The sequence below is a fragment of the Pan paniscus genome, chromosome 1, assembly GCF_029289425.2.
Source record: "Pan paniscus chromosome 1, NHGRI_mPanPan1-v2.0_pri, whole genome shotgun sequence".
Lineage (NCBI taxonomy): Eukaryota > Metazoa > Chordata > Mammalia > Primates > Hominidae > Pan > Pan paniscus.
In genome coordinates this window covers 4,514,558-4,532,794 of record NC_073249.2, presented here as the reverse complement: position 1 = coordinate 4,532,794, position 18,237 = coordinate 4,514,558, and the positions used below count along the sequence as shown (strand labels likewise).

The following is an 18,237-nucleotide window of genomic DNA, read 5'->3' as shown; positions in this document are numbered from 1 at the left end:
AGCAACGCTGGGCGTGGTGGCTCATGCCTGTAATCCTAGCACTTTGGGAGGCACAGGCGGGTGGATCACTTGCGGTCAGGAGTTTGAGACCAGCCTGGCCAACATGGAGAAACCCCTTCTCTGCTAAAAATACAAAAAGTTAGCCGGGCATGGTGATGGGCGCCTGTAGTCCCAGCTACTTGGGAGGCTGAGGCAGGAGAATTGCTTGCACCTGGGAGGCAGAGGCTGCAGTTAGCCGAGATCGCACCACTGCACTCCAGCCTGGTGACAGAGCGAGAGTCCATCAAAGAAAAAAAAAAAAAGAAACCACTTTCTTTGCTCATGTATGAGAAGCAAAGTGCTATCATCCATTCAAGTTTTATCATGACATTGTGGCAATTCAGTTCCATCTTCAGGCTCCACTTCTAATTCTACTTCTCTTGCTATTTCTGCCACATGTGCAGTGATTTCCCCCACTGAAGTCTTGAATCCCTCAAGGCCATTCATGAGGGTTAGAATCAACTTCTTCCAAACTCCTGCTAATGTTGATATTTTTACCTTCTCCCATGATCATGAATGTTCTCAATGGCATCTAGAATGGTGAATACTTTCCAGGTTTTCCATTTATTTTGTCCAGATACGTCAGAGGATTTACTATACATGGCAGCTATAGCCTTATGAGATGTAATTCTTAAATAGTAAGACTCAGAAGTCAAACTTACTCATTGATCGTGGGTTGCAGAATGAATATTGTGTTAGTAGGCATGATAGGCATGAAAACAACACTGATCTTGAACACCTCCATCTGAGCTCTTGGGTGACCAGGTGCATTGTCAATGAGTAGTAATATTTTGTTTTTTGGGGGGTTTATTTTTTTTTACTTTATTGTTATTATTATTATTATTATATTTTTTGAGATGGAGTCTCACTCTGTCTCCAGGCTGGAGTGCAGTGGTGCGATCTCGGCTCACTGCAACCTCCACCTCCAGGGTTCAAGCGATTCTCCTGCCTCAGCCTCCCGAGTAGCTGGGACTACAGGCATGTGCCACCATGCCCGGCTAATTTTTGTATTTTTAGTAGACACGGGGTTTCACCATCTTGGCCAGGATGGTCTCGATCTCTTGACCTTGTGATCCGCCTGCCTTGGCCTTCCAAAGTGCTGAGATTACAGGTGTGAGCCACCGCGCGTGGCCTATTTTTATTCTTTTATTTATTTATTTTACTTTTTAAAATAAGAGAGAGGGTCTGGTTCTGTTGCCCAATCTGGTTTCAAACTCCTGGGCTCAAGCAATCCTCTTGCCTCGGCCTCCCAAAGTGCTGGGATTACAGGTGTGAGCCACCATGCCTGGCCAAGTAGTAATATTTTGAAAGGAATCTTTTTTTGTTTCTGAGAAGTAGGTCTCAACAGTGGGCTTAAAATAGTGAGTAAAGCATTCTGTAAACAGATATGCTGTCATCCAAGCTTTGTTATTCCACTTATAGAGCACAGGCAGAGTAGACTTACCATAATTCTGAAGGGCCCTAGAATTTTTGGAATGGTAAATGATTGCTGGCTTTAACTTAAAATCATCAGCTACGTTAGCCTCTAACAAGAAAGTCAGCCTATCCTTTGAAGCTTTGAAGCCAGGTACTGATTTCTCTTCTCTAGCTATGAAAGTTCTAGGTGAGGCTGGGCATGGTGACTCACGCCTGTAATCCCAGCACTTTGGGAGGCCAAGGTGGGTGGTCGCCTGGGATCAGGAGTTCGAGACCAGCCTGACCAACACTGTGAAACCCTATCTCTACTAAAAATACAAGACTAGCCAGGTGTGGTGGCAGGCACCTGTAATCCCAGCTACCTGGGAGGCTGAGGCAGGAGACTCGCTTGAACCCAGGAGGTGGAGGTTGCAGTGAGCCAAGATCACACCATTGCACTCCAGTCTGGGCAACAAGAGCAAAATTCCAGATCAAAAAAAAAAAAAAGTCCTAGATGGCATCTTCTTCCAACAGAAGGCTGCTTCATCCACACTGAAAATCTGTTGCGTAGTGTAGCCACCTTCATCAATCATCTTAGCTAGATCTTCTGGATCAGTGGCTGTAGCTTCTCCATCAGCACTTGCTGCTTCGCCTTGTAATTTTATGTTATGCAGATGGCTTCTTTCCTTAAACCTCATAAACCAACCTCTCCTAGCTTCAAACCTTCCTTCTGCAGCTTCTTCACCTCCCTCAGCCTTCCTAGAATTGAAGAGAGCCGGGACCTTGCTCTAAATTAGGCTTTGGTTTAAGGGATGTTGTGGGTGGTTTGAATATCTGTCCAGACCATTCAAACTTTCTCTATATCCGTAATAAGGCTGTTTCACTTTCTTACCATTCATGTATTCACTAGAGTAGCACTTTTAATTTTCCTTCAAAAACTTTGCATTCACGATGTGGCTAACTGTCAGTGCAAGCCCAGCTTTCAGCCTGTCTCATCTTTCAACATGCCTTCCTCACTAAGCTTAATCATTTCTAGCTTTTGATTTAGAGTGAGAGACATGTGCCTCTTCCATTTACTTGAACACGTAGAGGCTATTTTAAGGTTATTAATGGGTCTAATTTCAATATTGCTGTGTCTCAGGAAGTAGGGAGGCTGAGGGGAGAGATGGGGGATGGGGGTCAGTGAGCAGTCAGAGCATACGTAACATTGATTAAGTCCACTATCTTATATGGTCGCAGTTCATGGTGCACCAGGACACTTTCAATAGTAACATCAGAGATCACTGACCACAGATCTTATAACAGATATAATAATAATGAAAAAGGCTGGCACTTTGGGAGGCCAAAGTGAGAGGACAGCTTGAGGCCAGGAGTTCAAGACCCACCTGGGCAACATAGTGAGATCCCATCACTACAACAATTTTTTAAAAAATATTATCCGGGCATGGTGGCATGTGTCGGTAGTCCTAGCTACTCAGAAGGCTGAGAGGGAGGATCACTTGAGCCCAGAAGGTCAAGGCTGCAGTGAGCTGTGACTGTGCCACTGCCCTCTAGCCTGGATGACAGAGCAAGACCCTGTTAAAAAAAAAAAAAATTGAAATACTGTGAGAATTACCAAAATGTGACAGACACAAAGCAAGCACATGATGTTTATAAAAATCAAAGGTCTGTGTTAATCCTGTGTTGAGCAAGCCTATTGGTGCCATTCACAGTATCTGCAAAGCACAATAAAGTGAAACTCAATAAAACAAGGTTTACCTGCATGCTATTTCTCCTTATCCACAGTTTCGCTTTCCATGATTTCACTTACTTATGATCAACAGTGGTCCAAAACTATGAGATGGAAAATTCCAGAAGTAAACAATTCATAGATTTTAAATTGCATGCCATTCTGAGCAACATGATGAAATGTAGCACTGTCGCACCTCGTCCAGCCTGGGATGTGAATGATCTCTTTGTCTAGTGTATCAGTGCTATGTGCATAACCTGCCTGATAGTCACTTAATAGCCATCCTGGCTATCAGATCCATTGTAGCGTTAAAGCAATACTGTTGTGTTCCCGTAACCCTTACTTTACTTTGTAATGGCCACAAAGTGCAAAAGTAGTGATGCTGTCATGTCGTTATAATTGTTCTATTTTATTACTAGTTATTGTTCAGCTGTTACTGTGCCTCATTTACAAATTAAACTTTATCATAGGTTTGTATGTATAGGAAAAACATAGCTATATGTAGGGTCTGGTACTATCCATGGTTTCAGGCATCTAGTGGGGGTCTTGGAACTATCCTCTGTGGATAAAGGGGGACTAGTGCATGGTATTTTGTAGTGGTGGTATCCAGGTCATCCTTGGTAAGGGAAATCCATGCTTATAAGGCCATACTAGGCACCACAGCCCCATTGTTTATGAGCCCATTGAGCAAGCATTCGAGTAGCTGGGCAAAGAGACTAACCATATGGTGCTCAGGTGATAAAGTAAGAGCTTCCTCTCTAGGAAAAGTGTTTTGATAAACATTCACATAAAACCCCAAATTTCAGATCTACTAGTCTCATTCTAAGAATTTCATCTCCATGCTTTTCCCTAATATTTCTTCTCATCAACTCTTGTTTTTTCCAAGTCCTGGCCATGTCGCCACATATTTACCCCTGCCCGTGATTATGCCTCAGGCCATCTCTCCTATTAGGAAAAGTGGGAAAATTATCGTACTTGAAGATTTTTATGCTCGGAGGCCTTTTCTTCTCCACCGTTCCTCAAGACTACATCTGGATGGAGCTATAGTGCCACAGCTGTCCACATCTGGATTCAGAGCAATCTGTAAATCTTTCTCATATTTTTTTCATCAGCGAGGAACTCCCCACATCTAGGCAAATGGGAGCTGAGTCAGCTATTCACGTGCTCATTTGTGCATTTCGGCATCCCAAGACCAGTTCTGTACTTACACTTCATGACAGAGTTCATTTGAGCACTTCTGACTTCCTGGTGTTAGAGATAAGACTAACACTCAGTTATAAGAGGCAACCCAGGTTTCATGGTTACTTGGTGTTTAGGGGTCAGAAATTCAATTTCTGCCAATACCTAAGCCATGAGCGGTTTCTCAAGAGAACTGTTACTTGCCCAAGAGTACTTGCATTTGCTTCAAAACTGTAGAGGCATCTGCTGATATTCCCCATCAGAACTTCCACAGTCACACAGCTTCCTCCTCTGCCACAGACATATCAAGCACCTTTAGATCTGTTAGGTCATAAGAGCCAGATCTCAGCCCCGTTTGCATCACCTGGACCATCTAGACGGGCTCTTCGCCCTGGACCTCATTCTGGCTGACTTTCAGGTCCCTCTGCATATTTGGAGAAGCACATCCAAATTGTGTGCGGTACATGTTGCCTCCAAAATCCAAAGTGTGCCATAAAAAGGCATATCCCTTTCTTGTGGAAGGAAGTATAAAAAGCAGGAACTTGTCTTTTACTCTCAACAGTATATCATGTACCCCACAACTCATGGGACTTGTCTCTCTTACCTTTTTTTTTTTTTTTTGGTAGGGACAAGGTCTTGCTATGTTGCCCAGCCTGGTCTTGAACTCCTTGCCTCAATCAATCCTCCCAAAGTGCTGGGATTACAGGTGTGAGCCAGCAGGCTTGGCCTTGTCTCCTTTATCTTTTGTTTTCGAGACAGAGTCTTGGTCTGTGGTCCAGGATGGAGTACAATGGCATGATCTCAGCTCAATGCAATCCCTGCCTCCCAAGCTCAAGCAATTCTTGTGCCTCAGCCTCCTGAGTTGCTGGGATTACAGGCATGCACCACCATGCCCGGCTAATTTCTGTATTTTTAGTAGAGACGGGATTTTGCCATGTTGGCCAGGCTGGTCTCAAACTCCTGACCTCAAGCAATCCACCTGCCTCAGCCTCCCAAACTGCTGGGATTACAGGTGTGAGCCACGACACTTGGCCTTGTCTCCTTTATCTTACTAATATATCTGCAGTACCTGCTACCTCCTGCCCTCCAGGTCATGTATCATCAATATAGTGGACCAGCATGATGTTCTATGAGATGATGATAAAAACAAACTCCATGACAGCAGGATCATAGAGTGGATGTGGTCCTGAAGCAAGAAGGGAGGTGGACTACGGTATTCCCCAGGTGAAAGCAAACGGCCTCTGATCCTTTCTGCCTGTTGAGTTTCTTGCCCAGGGCCACAGAGAATGTAGTGAAACAAGACTTGAGCCTCAGTCAGTCTGATAGCAAAGCTCATGTTCTTTGCTCTGCAGATATCAGAGTGTTGAGGGATGGTGGTGAAAGCTCCCACATCATGTGTACTTTTTGAGTTTTACTGTTTTCTGTACAGTGTAATATATTTAAGTATCTGGAATTCAAAACTCATTCAGGTTGGAATAGCAGTTTGTTAAAGGTTTACATGTTAGTGGTGTGGGGAGGAGGGAACAATTTGCTAAATGAATGGCTGCTTATCAGATGCTGGGGGTGGTATGGATTTGCTTCTGTGATGAGACTACATTGCGTGGGGGAGATAGCAACTATTGATTAATCTCATAATATTCTATCAGTCCCCAGAACTCATCAGTCTTCTGAACAGTTCAACCAAATAACTTAAATTGAGTTATTCTAGGTGTTGCAGGCTCCCTGGAAAGGAAACTTTGAGATGAAGGTTAGCATGCAGGAAGTTTACTGGGAAGTGTTCTGGGATCAAAACCTTTGGTGTTTCTGTCACTGATGTAGTTCTCAATGCCATGGTGAAAGGAGTATCTTATGGGTCCTATCTCCGGGAGAATGAGTGGTTCGCATCTGATCAATTCACTCCAGTACTCCCCTTTCTCTAAGTCTTTAGACTTATTTCTATACATTATAATAAAGGATTTCTTGCATCTCAACTTCATTTAATGCATTCATATCAACAATTGAATATGACCTAGACTTATGCTTACACTTCCTTGGTCTAACACTCTCAGAATTCATTTTTTCTATACATATTCTTAGGGTATTGCTTATATAAGTTAGCAAAATTCTGCAGTTATTTTTCTGTGTAACCCTTCCTCTCCTGAGTTTGACTTTCATATTGCTCTCTAGAACTTGGTAGGATCTAAATCTGTCTAGAAACAACGTGGTTTTTGAGATGGAGCGTGGTAAGAACTGGGTTATGCTTGCAACATGAACACCTCAGTAAAAGTAATATAGCTGGGCATGGTGTTGCATGCCTTCAGTACCAGCTACTCAGGAGGCTGATGGGAAGGATCATTTGAGCCCAGCACTTCAAGCTCAACATAGCAAGATCCCATCTCTAAAATTAAAAAAAAGGGAATATAGAAATCATAGACCTAAATGTAAAATGCAAAACTATAAAACTCATAGAAGATAACTAACATAGGAAAAAACCTAATTAACCTTGCATATGGCTATGACTTTTTGGATAAACACCAGTGGTATGATCCATGAAATAAATCATTGAAAAGCTGGACTTCATTAAAATTAAAAACTTCTGCTCTGTGAAAGACAATGTCAAGAGAATGAGAAGACAAGCCACACACTGGAAGAAAATATTTACAAAAGATAGATCCAATAAATGATTATTATCCAGAATATACAAAGAACGCTTAGAACTCGACAATAAGAAAATCACCAGATTTAAAAATGGGCAAAAGATCTGAACAGACACCTCTCCAGAGAAGATAAATGAATGACAAAAAGCATATGAAAAAATGTTCAACATGTTTATGTCATTAGAAAATGCAAATTAAAACAATAAGATACCACTACACACTTACTAGAGTGGTCAAAATCCAGAACACTGACAATATCAAATCTGACAAGGACATGGAACATCAGGAACTCTCATTCATTGCTGACAGAAATCCAAATGGTGTGGCCACTTTGGAAGACAGTTGTTTGGCAGTTTCTTACAAAACTAAACATACTCTTACTGTATGACCCAGCAGTGGTACTCATTGGTATTCACCCAAATGAGGCTGAGGTGGGAGGATTGGTTGAGCCAGGGAGGTTGAAGCTGCAGTGAGCTGTGATGGTGCCACTGCACTCTAGCGTGGGTGATAGAGTGAGAACCTGTCTCAAAAGGTTAAAAAACAAACAAAAAGCAAAAATAAAGAAAATACTGTGGCCATGTGTGGTGGCTCATGCCTGTAATCCCAGCACTTTGGGAGGCCGAGGTGGGCAGATCATGAGGTCAGGAGTTTGAGACCATCCTGGCCAACATAGTGAAACCCCGTCTCTGCTAAAAATACAAAAATTAGCCGGGCATGGTGGTGTGCACCTTTAATGCCAGCTACTTGGGAGGCTGAGGCAGGAGAATCACTTGAACCTGGGAGGCAGAGGTTGCAGTGAGCCAAGATCATGCCATTGCACTCCAGCCTGGGCAATAGAGTGAGACTCCAACTCAAAAAAAAAAAAAAAAAGAAAGAAAAAGAAAATAAAAGAAAATACTATGGGGTTTATAACATGTAATAAAAGTAAAATGGATGAAAACAATGGCACAAAGGATGGGAGTAAGGATTAGAAGCATAGTGTTTTAAGATTCTTATACTTAAGAATGGTATATATACAAATACTATACCATTAAATGGTATACTATTTGCCAGAAAAATGTGACAAATTAATGATTGATATTGTATACAAACCACATTAGAAAAAGATACAAACCTATAAAAGCCAATAGGGAAGATAATGTGGAATCATTTAAAAAAAAACTTTATTAATACAAAAAAGGACAGAAGAAAAGGAGAAAGGAACAACAAAATGATAGCAAATAGCAAGACTGTAGATTTAACTCTAACGATATCAACAATTACATTAAATACAAATGGTCTAAATATCCCAATTAAAGAACAGAGATTGTCATATTGGATAAAAATATAAGACCTAACTACAGACTGTCTACCAGTAACCTATATTAAATATGAAGACATAGATTGATTAAAAGTAAAAGGATAAAAAAAGATAAACCATGCTAATAGTAGTCAAAAGAAAGCCAGATTGGCCATATTAATAGCCGATAAAGAGGAATTCAGAACAAGGAAGGTATAAAGAGACACATTACATAATGATAAAGAAGGTGTAATAATCCTAAATGTGGATTTACCTTTAAAACAGCTTCAAAATACATGAAACAAAAACGGATAGAACTAAACAGAGAAACAGACAAACCCCTAATTGCAGTTGGAGATTTCAACATTCCTTTCTCAGAAATTGATAGGACAAGTAGAGAGAAAATCAGTAAGGATACAGAATACCTAACTGTGCTATCAACCAATTCAATCCATTTGACAACACTACATCTAACAACTTTTACACCATAAAGTTCCAGTTGCACTTATTCCATGCTGATTCATCACAATTTCATTCTATCAAAGGTCAACTTGGCCCTCTTTTCAGTCACAACTGCCTCTACCCAAGTCTAGACCTCATTATCACACAGCTGGGTTGTTTACTACTATGTATAATTTTTCCATATGGCCCACTTACATCTAATCTCTCTATGCCAAATCACTTTACAAACTGCTATTGAATTAAATTCAAAAACAGTCATGACTCCTTTATACAAAAAGGGTAAAGTCAAAATTCCTAAGCCTTTCATTAAAGCCCTCTGGAGGACACATGTGCAGGCATGAGCACACGCATGCACACACACACACACGCACACAAAACCCCCACTACTTTCCACTACATGCACCAAGATATCTCCTCATTATCCCTTAAACCTCACAAATTCATTCCCATTTCCAAACCTTTGCTCATCTCTCCCTACACCTGGAATGCCCTAACCCTTCATCCTTATTTAAACTCCAACCTTTAGGACTCAACACAAGCCTCTTTGCCGTACTGTGAAAATTCCTGTGACAGGTGTCTACATCACTCATTTTTTTTTTTTTTTTTTTTGAGACGGAGCCTCACTCTGTTGCCCAGGCTGGAGTGCAGTGGTGCGATCTCCGCTCACTGCAACCTACGCCTCCCGGTTCAAGCAATTCTCCTGCCTCAACCTCCCAAGTAGCTGGGATTATAGGCACAGACCCCCACACCTGGCTAATTTTTTGTATTTTAGTAGAGATGGGGTTTCACCATGTTGCCCAGGCTGGCCTCCAACTCCTGAGCTCAGGCAATCCTCCCACCTAGGCCTCCCAAAGTGATGGGATTACAGGTGTGAGCCACCGTGCCCAGCCTAGAATTTATAACATAGTATCTTGTATTGTTGTTTGTGGGTTGTATTTACATGCCAATTCCACAAGTTGATATAATGGTAGAGTCTACTTTGGTTTGAATCCCAGTTTTGCCACTACTAGCTATTCAGTCTAAAGAAAATTGCTTACTCTTTTTGAGCCGTTCTGTATCTGTAGAATGGGTCGATAATACCTGTCTTACAGTATTCTGAGTGGTAAATGAAGCATCTGGGTAAAAATCTCTAACTTTGCCAAGCACATAACAAATAATAAAAATAGGTTCTTTTCTTCTGTGTTCTCCCACATGTAGGTAGGTGAAATCATGTCATAAATGTTTGCTTAGCTATATCCTGCCTCATTCCAAGCAATATACTTAATAATGAGAGACATTCTGTAATATTAGAAATGATAATACAGTTTTATAGATTGAGCCCCTAATACTCAGCTTCCTGAAGGAGTTAGCCTACATCAGGTGAACATGATGGGCAGCAGGGTCAGAAAAACCTGAATGCAAATCCCAGCTCTGCTACTAACAGCTGTGTAAACTTTCTCAAGTTGCTTAACCTATCTGAGTTTCCTCATCTAAAAGGAAGGGTTGCTGTGAAGATCAACTAAGATAATGCATGTAAGCATTTGGCATGCCGCCTAGTACATAGCAATGCTCAATTAGTATTCATTTTCTTTTTTTGAGATGGAGTCTCACTCTGTCGCCCAGGCTGGAGTGCAGCGGCGCAATCTCAGCTCACTGCAACCTCCGCCTCCTGGGTTCAAGAGATTCTCCTGCCTCAGCCTTCCAAGTAGCTGTGACTACAGGTGCCCACCACCATGCTTGGCTAATTTTTGTATTTTTAGTAGAGAAGGGGTTTCACCATGTTGGCCAGGTCAGTCTCAAACTCCTGACCTCAGGTGATCTGCCCACCTTGGCCTCCCAAAGGCTGGGATTACAGGTGTGAGCCACTGCGCCTGCCAGTATTCATTTTCGATAAGTATTAATGCTCATAAATGTTAGCTTTTTTTTATTTCTGCCAATACTTATTATTAATATCATTATTACTGTTGCCTTGGGAACCACTATCAAAATGATGTCAGGCTGTTAGGATAGAGAGCTCTTCAGGAGTCTCAGAGAAGCCTGAGCTGTACATATGGAAAAATAATCACAGCTGTTCTATAAATGTATCCATTCTGTCCTTTGTCAAGAAAATGACACCTTAACTAGGATTATATATGGTTTGATTGTTACCATAGGGACATGGAGAGCGTTTTAAAATATATTGTACTTAGTTTAATCTTTAATATTATTTTTCTGCTTTGCAGTTTCTGTAACCTAACAGCTATGTTTGCAATAGAGACATTTGGACTGATTCCCAGGTAAGGAGCAGGGCCTAACTGGACTTTAATTAGGGCATTTCTAAGACACAAGTGGCAGCTAAGAAGGAAAAGCACCTCTCCCCCGTGTCTCCCAGAAGCAGCCTGTGCACTCACTTTTCAGGGCCCCCAGCTTAAATCTTATTATGAAAATTATTATTATACAGTATATAATGCAAATGAATCCTAAAACAACAACAACAAAAAACCTGTATGAAGTGTTCACTGCAAAGTCAATGGTTTTAATAAGTCTATATTTAGATTTTTGGGGGGCTATGAAATCTATCTTCCCAAATGACAGAAACTTGCTGTTTCCCTGAAGCCCTGGTACTTCTGCCCCCTATATTGACATCCTAAAAATTGTATGTGTGTATAGTGTGTATACAGGGGCACAGCAGGAAGGAATTCCTGAGAACTGTTACTGCAGCAAAGGTCCCCTTTCGTGCCATCCCACTCAACAGCCACTGCCTTCCTATCAAACATGTCTCAGCTCCTCCTACTTGGCAGATGCCAGAATGCAGTGGTAGGGATTGGGAGGTGACAGTGGCTGTGCCCTCTGCTCTAAGCCTGGGTCAGCTTTCAACCATAGACCCTCATTCTGATGCATTTAGGAAACAGTAAAGGGATTTCCCTGGACTCAGCTCCAGTTCCCTTGGAGGGCAGAATGAAAAGTCCTAATACTGAAGTTAGGACCCCAAATGACTTTGCTACTCCGTTTTGGGCCTGGTGTTTGGAGTGTGGGTGTTTGGGTTTTGTTTGATGGGTTTTTTTTGGGGGGGGGAGGGGAGAGGATTGTTAAATAAGGGCGTAAGAAAAACGATTAAGTTACTCATGGCCCTACTGTAAATATGACTGACTCCTGGAGTTTTTGTATTAATGGAATGTTAATAGTGTGAATAATCTGCAAATGAAGTCAAGGGTTGTTTCTACATAACTTTGGGAAACATGCAGAACCTTTTCCTAGTGACTTTTCCTCATGGGGTTGGTATGTTTGGTTTAGGTGAATATTAAGGTATATACCCACCCAAGTACCCACCAACCAAAGAAGGAGTCAAGTGAGTTAGCCAGGAGAAAGAGCAAAGGAGGAGGATCTCACTCACCTGCCCCGCTCTCACCTGCCAGGAGCTAGAGTCCAGCAGCCAGGGCATATGAGCACAGCATACAGGATAGTCTGGTTAGTGACTAGGTTAGCCTCCATTCACACCTGGGCCCTGAAGGGTCGCAGAGGCAGATAAGGGCTGGCTGGTGGTTGATATTTTCTTAATAATGGGGCCCTCTTCTTGAGCAGCGACTGGAGATGAGTTTGTAGAAGGCAGAGAGCTTGGTGCTTCCTTGCTCCTAGTCCAGCACTCAACCCCACCACTTTCCCGGTGTCTCCATTCTGCTCTCTCTCTGGAATTGCCATCCTTTAACCAGCAGACTCACCCAGATCTGCAACCATCCTCTGAGCCCTCCCTCTCTCTCCTTGGGGAAACCAGGCTCTCCCCGAGGACACTGCTCCACCTTCTGGCCTCTCAAGTGGTGCTCTTTTCTTTCACCTGCCATGTACCTCAGGGGGCCCTATTACCAATTCCAGATATTATTTATCCTCGTTCTTGTAACAAAACCAAAAAATTAAACACAAAACATACCCGATCCTTTGAGGCTCATGGCGTCCGCTGCAGCCCCAGCTGTCTGTCCTCATCACCATGTCCTCCCCACAGTCTGCTGCATTCATTCTCAACTTTGGCCCCGTCACACTCACACTGTTTTCCTCTCCACGTCAAGCCCCACCATCAGTGTTCGCATCCAGCATCCAAAATCGTGGCCTTACCACATCCTTGGTGACCTCCCTCTACTGCACTTCAGCCGTCCACTCCCATAGTTACACCTTCCACACTGTCATTACTTGTAACTTCTCTGCTTCCTAAAGCATCAATCCAGACATCCCATTCTCTGATCACGACCTCCTGTCCTTCCAGCTTGTTAATTCCATGACACCCACCGCAACCCCCCTTCACCCTTCCTGGAACCTCCACCTCTACTTCCAATCTCTCTTTTTTTACTTTGCATTTCCTTACATTTCAAAGTCTATTATTTCAACAACACTTACCAGTACACCCTCACCCCTCTGGGATTTGTTACTCCCTCTGGCAAATCCCCAACTACCTACTTTTTCTGTGACTACACCTGAGCAGCATTCTCTGTAATAGCGATTTCAGATTGTATCTAATTAGTTTCCTCCTCAAACCTGCTTTTCTTAATCATCATCAGATGAGCTTGTTTCCACCCTCACAAAGAAATTAGAAACCATCAGACAGGAACACCCTCTATTCCAGATTGCAAACATAAAAACCTACTAACATCTACATCCATCCTCCCCTCTTTCCGTCCTGTTACAACAAAGGCAATATTATTCCTCCTTTTTAAATATAATTCTTCCACCTATGCTTTGCACACTATCTGTTCTTCTCCACTTACTGAGGAAACTTTCAAATGAATTATTCCTTCTCTCTTCTGTATATTCAACTTTCCCTTTCAACTAGATCCTTCTAATAGGTTTTTAGTGACCCTCAAGTTTCTCCGTTGCAGGACAAAACTTCTCAAAAGTATTGTCTACACTCACAGTCTCCATTTCCCTGTGTCCAGCCCTCTTTCTCCGATCCATCCAGTCGGGTTTCTATCTCATCACTCTGCCGATTAGTTCTCATTACAATAGCTTTGGCCTTCATGGAGCTAATAGATATTTTTCAGTCCTCATCTTATTAGATCTTTCTTCAGCGTTGACTCTACCTTTGGCTGTTGTATCACACTGTGGGTTTTCCCAAACTTCTGTAGCCACTGCCTCTCTCTCCCTAGTAAAGAAAGCCTCACCCTCCTTTAGCAGCCTTTAAATGTTGGCCTCCCCTGAGGCTCAGTCCTGTCCTGAGCTTCTCACTCTGGCAAGCTCATCCACAATCATAACTTGAGTTAGCATCTATATACACATGACTCCCAAATAATATCTCTAGAACAGTCCAGAGCCATACATCCTACTGTCTACTTAACTTCTTCTCTTAGGTGTCTCAAAGACTAGTCAAACTGGACATGTCCAAAGTGAACTCATGATCTTATCACACGCTCCCCTATCCCATTATTTAATCTACCTTAAAACTGATCCGTCAGGGCAATTACATATAGCCATATGGAAGGAAGATAACCTTTATTCCTTCATATTTATCAAACCCCACATCTTAATAATCACCAAGATTGATCCAATCTAACTTCTACTTGTATCTTAGATATATCCGCTTCTCTCCATTTCTTCGGCCATTAATTTTGTGAAGACTCTCATCGTAGCTTACCTGGATTACTCAAATACTTCATAACTGCCTTTTCTACCTTCACACTCATGCTTTGCTTTCATCCATTCTTCACACTCCACAGTCATCCTTGTAAAATGTCAATCCTATATCATCCCTCTGAAGCTCTCTCCTGCCTTAGGCTAAAACCCACTCTCTAGCTTGACTTAAGCAGTTTTTCTCATCTGGCCCTGCTCACCTATCAATCCTCATCTCCAACCACTCCCCTTGGCACCTGAGCTGCTGTCATACTGAAGGAGCTGCAGTTCCAGAATGTCTAGGAGTGGTCCTGAGGTGTTACCACATTTCCATGCCTTCTCATACCCTTCTCCCTTTGTCTGAAACACTGTTCCCACCTTGGTCTATTCCTCCACTCTTAGGCATTTTTATCTAGCTAACTTCTACTCCTACTCATCTCATACCAAGCTAACTCCTGCCCAGGCTCAGTTCAGACATCCCCTCCACTGGAAGGCCTTCCATGATGTGTGGCTCCCACAAAACTTCATTTCCAGCTGGGTGCAGTGGCTCACGCCTGTAATCCCTTTTGGCACTTTGGGAGGCCAAGGCCGGCAAATCACTTGAGGTCAGGAGTTCGAGACCAGCCTGGCCAACATGGTGAAACCCCGTCTCTACTAAAAATACAAAAATTAGCTGGGTGTGGTGGTGCCCTCCTGTAATCCCAGCTGCTTGGGAGGCTGAAGCAGGAGAATGGTTTGAACCCAGGAGCCAGGGCTTCCAGTGAGCCATTGCCCTCCAGGCTGGGTGACAGAGGGAGACTCCATCTCAAAAAAAAAAAAAAAAACCAACTTCATTTCCTCCTCTCATTGCATCATTGCATTGATCACCTTGTCTATTTTCCTCCCTGTCAGCCTCAAACACTAAAAGGTAAACACTGTGAGGGTGGACAGTGTGTCTTATTCACCTTTGCTCTCTGTCAATGGCATAGTAGCTAGCTATTCAAAAAGTGTTTAAATAAATTAACAGCCAAAGTGTGAACAATGACTTCTAATGCCTTTTTTTTTTTCCTGATTTCAGTCCAAGTGTCTACCTGGTAGCTTCTTTCCTCTTCGTCCTGATGCTGCTCTTCTTCACTATTCTTGTTTTGAGCTACTTTCGGTACATGAGGATTTATAGACGATATATTTATGAACCACTTCACAAACCTCAAAGAAAACGTAAGAAGAATTAGGAAAACTGAAAGTTTGTTTATTACAGATATATGCATATAGAGAAACAGTGTATTATATAGTGATATTGAGAGTGTGTGTTTGACCAAGAAATACTAAATATAAGCTCATAGTAGGCATCACCAAATTCAAGATCTGAAAAATATTCTTGAACTATCTCCAAAATAGAAATGTTTTCATATATATTGTTATTAAATTAATCCTTTGTTTGCCTTCATTTTAAAGATACTCTATGTACTCTCACATGGCATGAAAAAATAAACTAAATTTGACTATTACAATCCTTTGTAAGAATGAAAGTGAATTTTTGAAAATATATCTATGTGTCAAGTATCATTTTGCATGAAACTTTTCACATGAAACCTTATATGACTGTAGTTAATTTATATATAAAGGATTTAATAAAGGTGTGTGGATTTAAATAACCTGCCCTAAACAGATTTTTTCTACTGGTAAATTAACAGATGAAATGTAAAATATATTAAAAATGAGCAGCTGATGTTCTCAATTTTATTTTATTTTATTTTGAGACAGGGTCTTGCTGTGTTGCCCAGGCTGGTCTTGAACTCCTGGGCTTAAGTGATCCTCCAGCCTTTCATGAGGTTACAGGCATGAGCCTGTAGAATTTGGAGCTGCCTCTAAATTTTAATTCTAAGTTTTACATTTTGACTTTGATGCTCAAAACAAGCTCCTTAATTTGTCCAAATATTACCACACACAGCCTTCTAAATAACTAGTATTTGGATGTATCAGTCCGGGTTCAACCAGAGCAGCAGAACCAGAGGGGGGGGTGCGTGGGTGAGTGTGTGTGGGTGCATGTGTGTGTTGTGTGCGCCAGCACGCGCTTACTCTCCTCTGAAGAGATATATTTGAAAAGAATTGGATTGTGTGATCGTGGAGCCTGGCTAAACAAGTCTGAAATCCACAGTGCAGGCAATCAAGAATGGAAGATCACAAGCAAGATGAAATTCCACGGGCACTGATCAAAGCTGCTGTCCACAAAGAATTGCTCATGTCACCAAAATCAAGAATAGGACAGAGATACCTGCTGGTCATCGCTGTTTTGAAAGTTCTGACGTCACAGGAGAAAAATAAAATAAACAGTACAAATGCTGGGAAAAAAGAGACAAAATCCTCTCTTTAAATAATATTATGTGCTAAGAAAGTCCAAAATTCACAACAAGTTTTACCAGAATAACAGAATTTGATGGCTCTATACTAGACAAATATTTACAAATCAATACTTTCTCTATAACAGTTACAATCTGTTAGCAATAAAAATAATCTATTCATTGCAATGACAAATTATGTAAATTTAATATGAGAAGAACATGACCTATATGAAGAAAACTTTAAAATATTTAATGAAAGAGGTGAAACAAGATCTGAAACTAGATAGGGGGAGAAAAGACAAACTACCCAATAGAAAATGAGCAAAGTTGCAGTCATCCCACAAAACAGCATATCCAAACAGCCAATAAACATATTTAAAACAACTATTTTTTTAGTGTTTATTATATGCCAGGATCTTTTCTAATAACCAAACCTCCTCAATAACCCTATGAAACAAGAACTATTATTATCCCATTATAGAGATGATGAGGAAACTGGCACATAGAGGGTAAATAAATCTACTAAGCTCATATCATTGGTACATGATGAAACTGGAATTCACACTTAGGCAGACTGGCTTCAAAATCAGGTAATTATCCACTAAGGAAACTCAACCTTGGCTGGCAGTCGGAAAGATACAAACCAAAGTCATGGTATGGCAGCATTTTTCACCTGACAGCAAAAACTCCAAAGGGTGATAATACTTGAGAAGGAATGGGGGTCAGGGATGGGAAGGAAATTATCTTGCAGTTCTGAAGGAAATGTAAATCGCTGTAGTTTTTTTTTTAAGCAATCTGGCAAAATCTGTTAAAATTAAAAATACAGACTCTCTTGGACCCAGCAACCCCACTGTTAGGAATCGTTCCACACAGTGGGATGGGGAGGACCAGTATATCAGGATATGTGTATATGTGTGGGTGTAGATGGATGGATGAATAGATAGAGATGCTATACATATAGATAGATACAGATATATAGAGAGATGGCATCATTAGTTACTGTGGCAAAACTCTAGAAAGAGAATTAACACCTACCAACAGGTGAACAGGGAGTGGTTGAATAAATGTTTGATTGTACGTTGACCACAAAGTCTGTGCTAAGTGACTTAGAAGGTTTTTAACAAGGTTTTGTTAAATGAGAAGAGCAAGCTGCAGGGAAGCATCTATAGTCTGATCCTATTTTTATGCAAACAAAATAAATGTTGTGTGATTGAGAACATGGAGGAAAGCATGGCAGTGATATGGACGGGGGACAGGGAAGTGCTGGGTAGAGAAAGGCAGGTCCCTGGCTAGGGATCTGCCCTCGGACCTGTGCCCACGGACCTAGGTGAGGATAGGCACTCCTGCCTTCACACCCAAATGTGGTATTTCCCAAGAACACCCTGGCCTGCCACGACCCCATCCTGTGCCTATAAAAACCCCAAGACCCTAGTGGGCAGAGACAAGCGGCTGGACGTCGAGAGGAACACACATTAGCGAAAGAACACACAGGCGGCTGGACACCGAGAGAAGCACATGGGCTGGAGAGCACAGCCGGCAGGCCATTGATCAGTGGAACCACGCGGAATTTGGGGGTTTGGCCGGGACGGTGGGAGGAGAGCCTGGCTGCCAAGTGCCCGACTCCAGGGGAAAACCATCTCCCTTCTG

The 18,237-nt window shown here is 41.9% G+C and overlaps 1 protein-coding gene across 2 annotated transcripts in view; it reads left to right on the top strand.

Annotated features, from left to right (window-relative positions):
* The window catches only part of CATSPERE (catsper channel auxiliary subunit epsilon), a 160,888-nt gene extending 144,986 nt beyond the window's left edge, over positions 1–15,902 (top strand). For both annotated transcript variants that reach the window (XM_055095140.2, XM_055095109.2), the window contains exons 21-22: positions 10,921–10,974; positions 15,327–15,902. In XM_055095140.2, coding sequence (XP_054951115.1) covers positions 10,921–10,974; positions 15,327–15,480 — 208 coding nt within the window. In that variant the 3' untranslated portion in view covers positions 15,481–15,902. The remainder of the gene's footprint in view (positions 1–10,920; positions 10,975–15,326) is intronic.
* Positions 15,903–18,237: the final 2,335 nt, after the last annotated feature.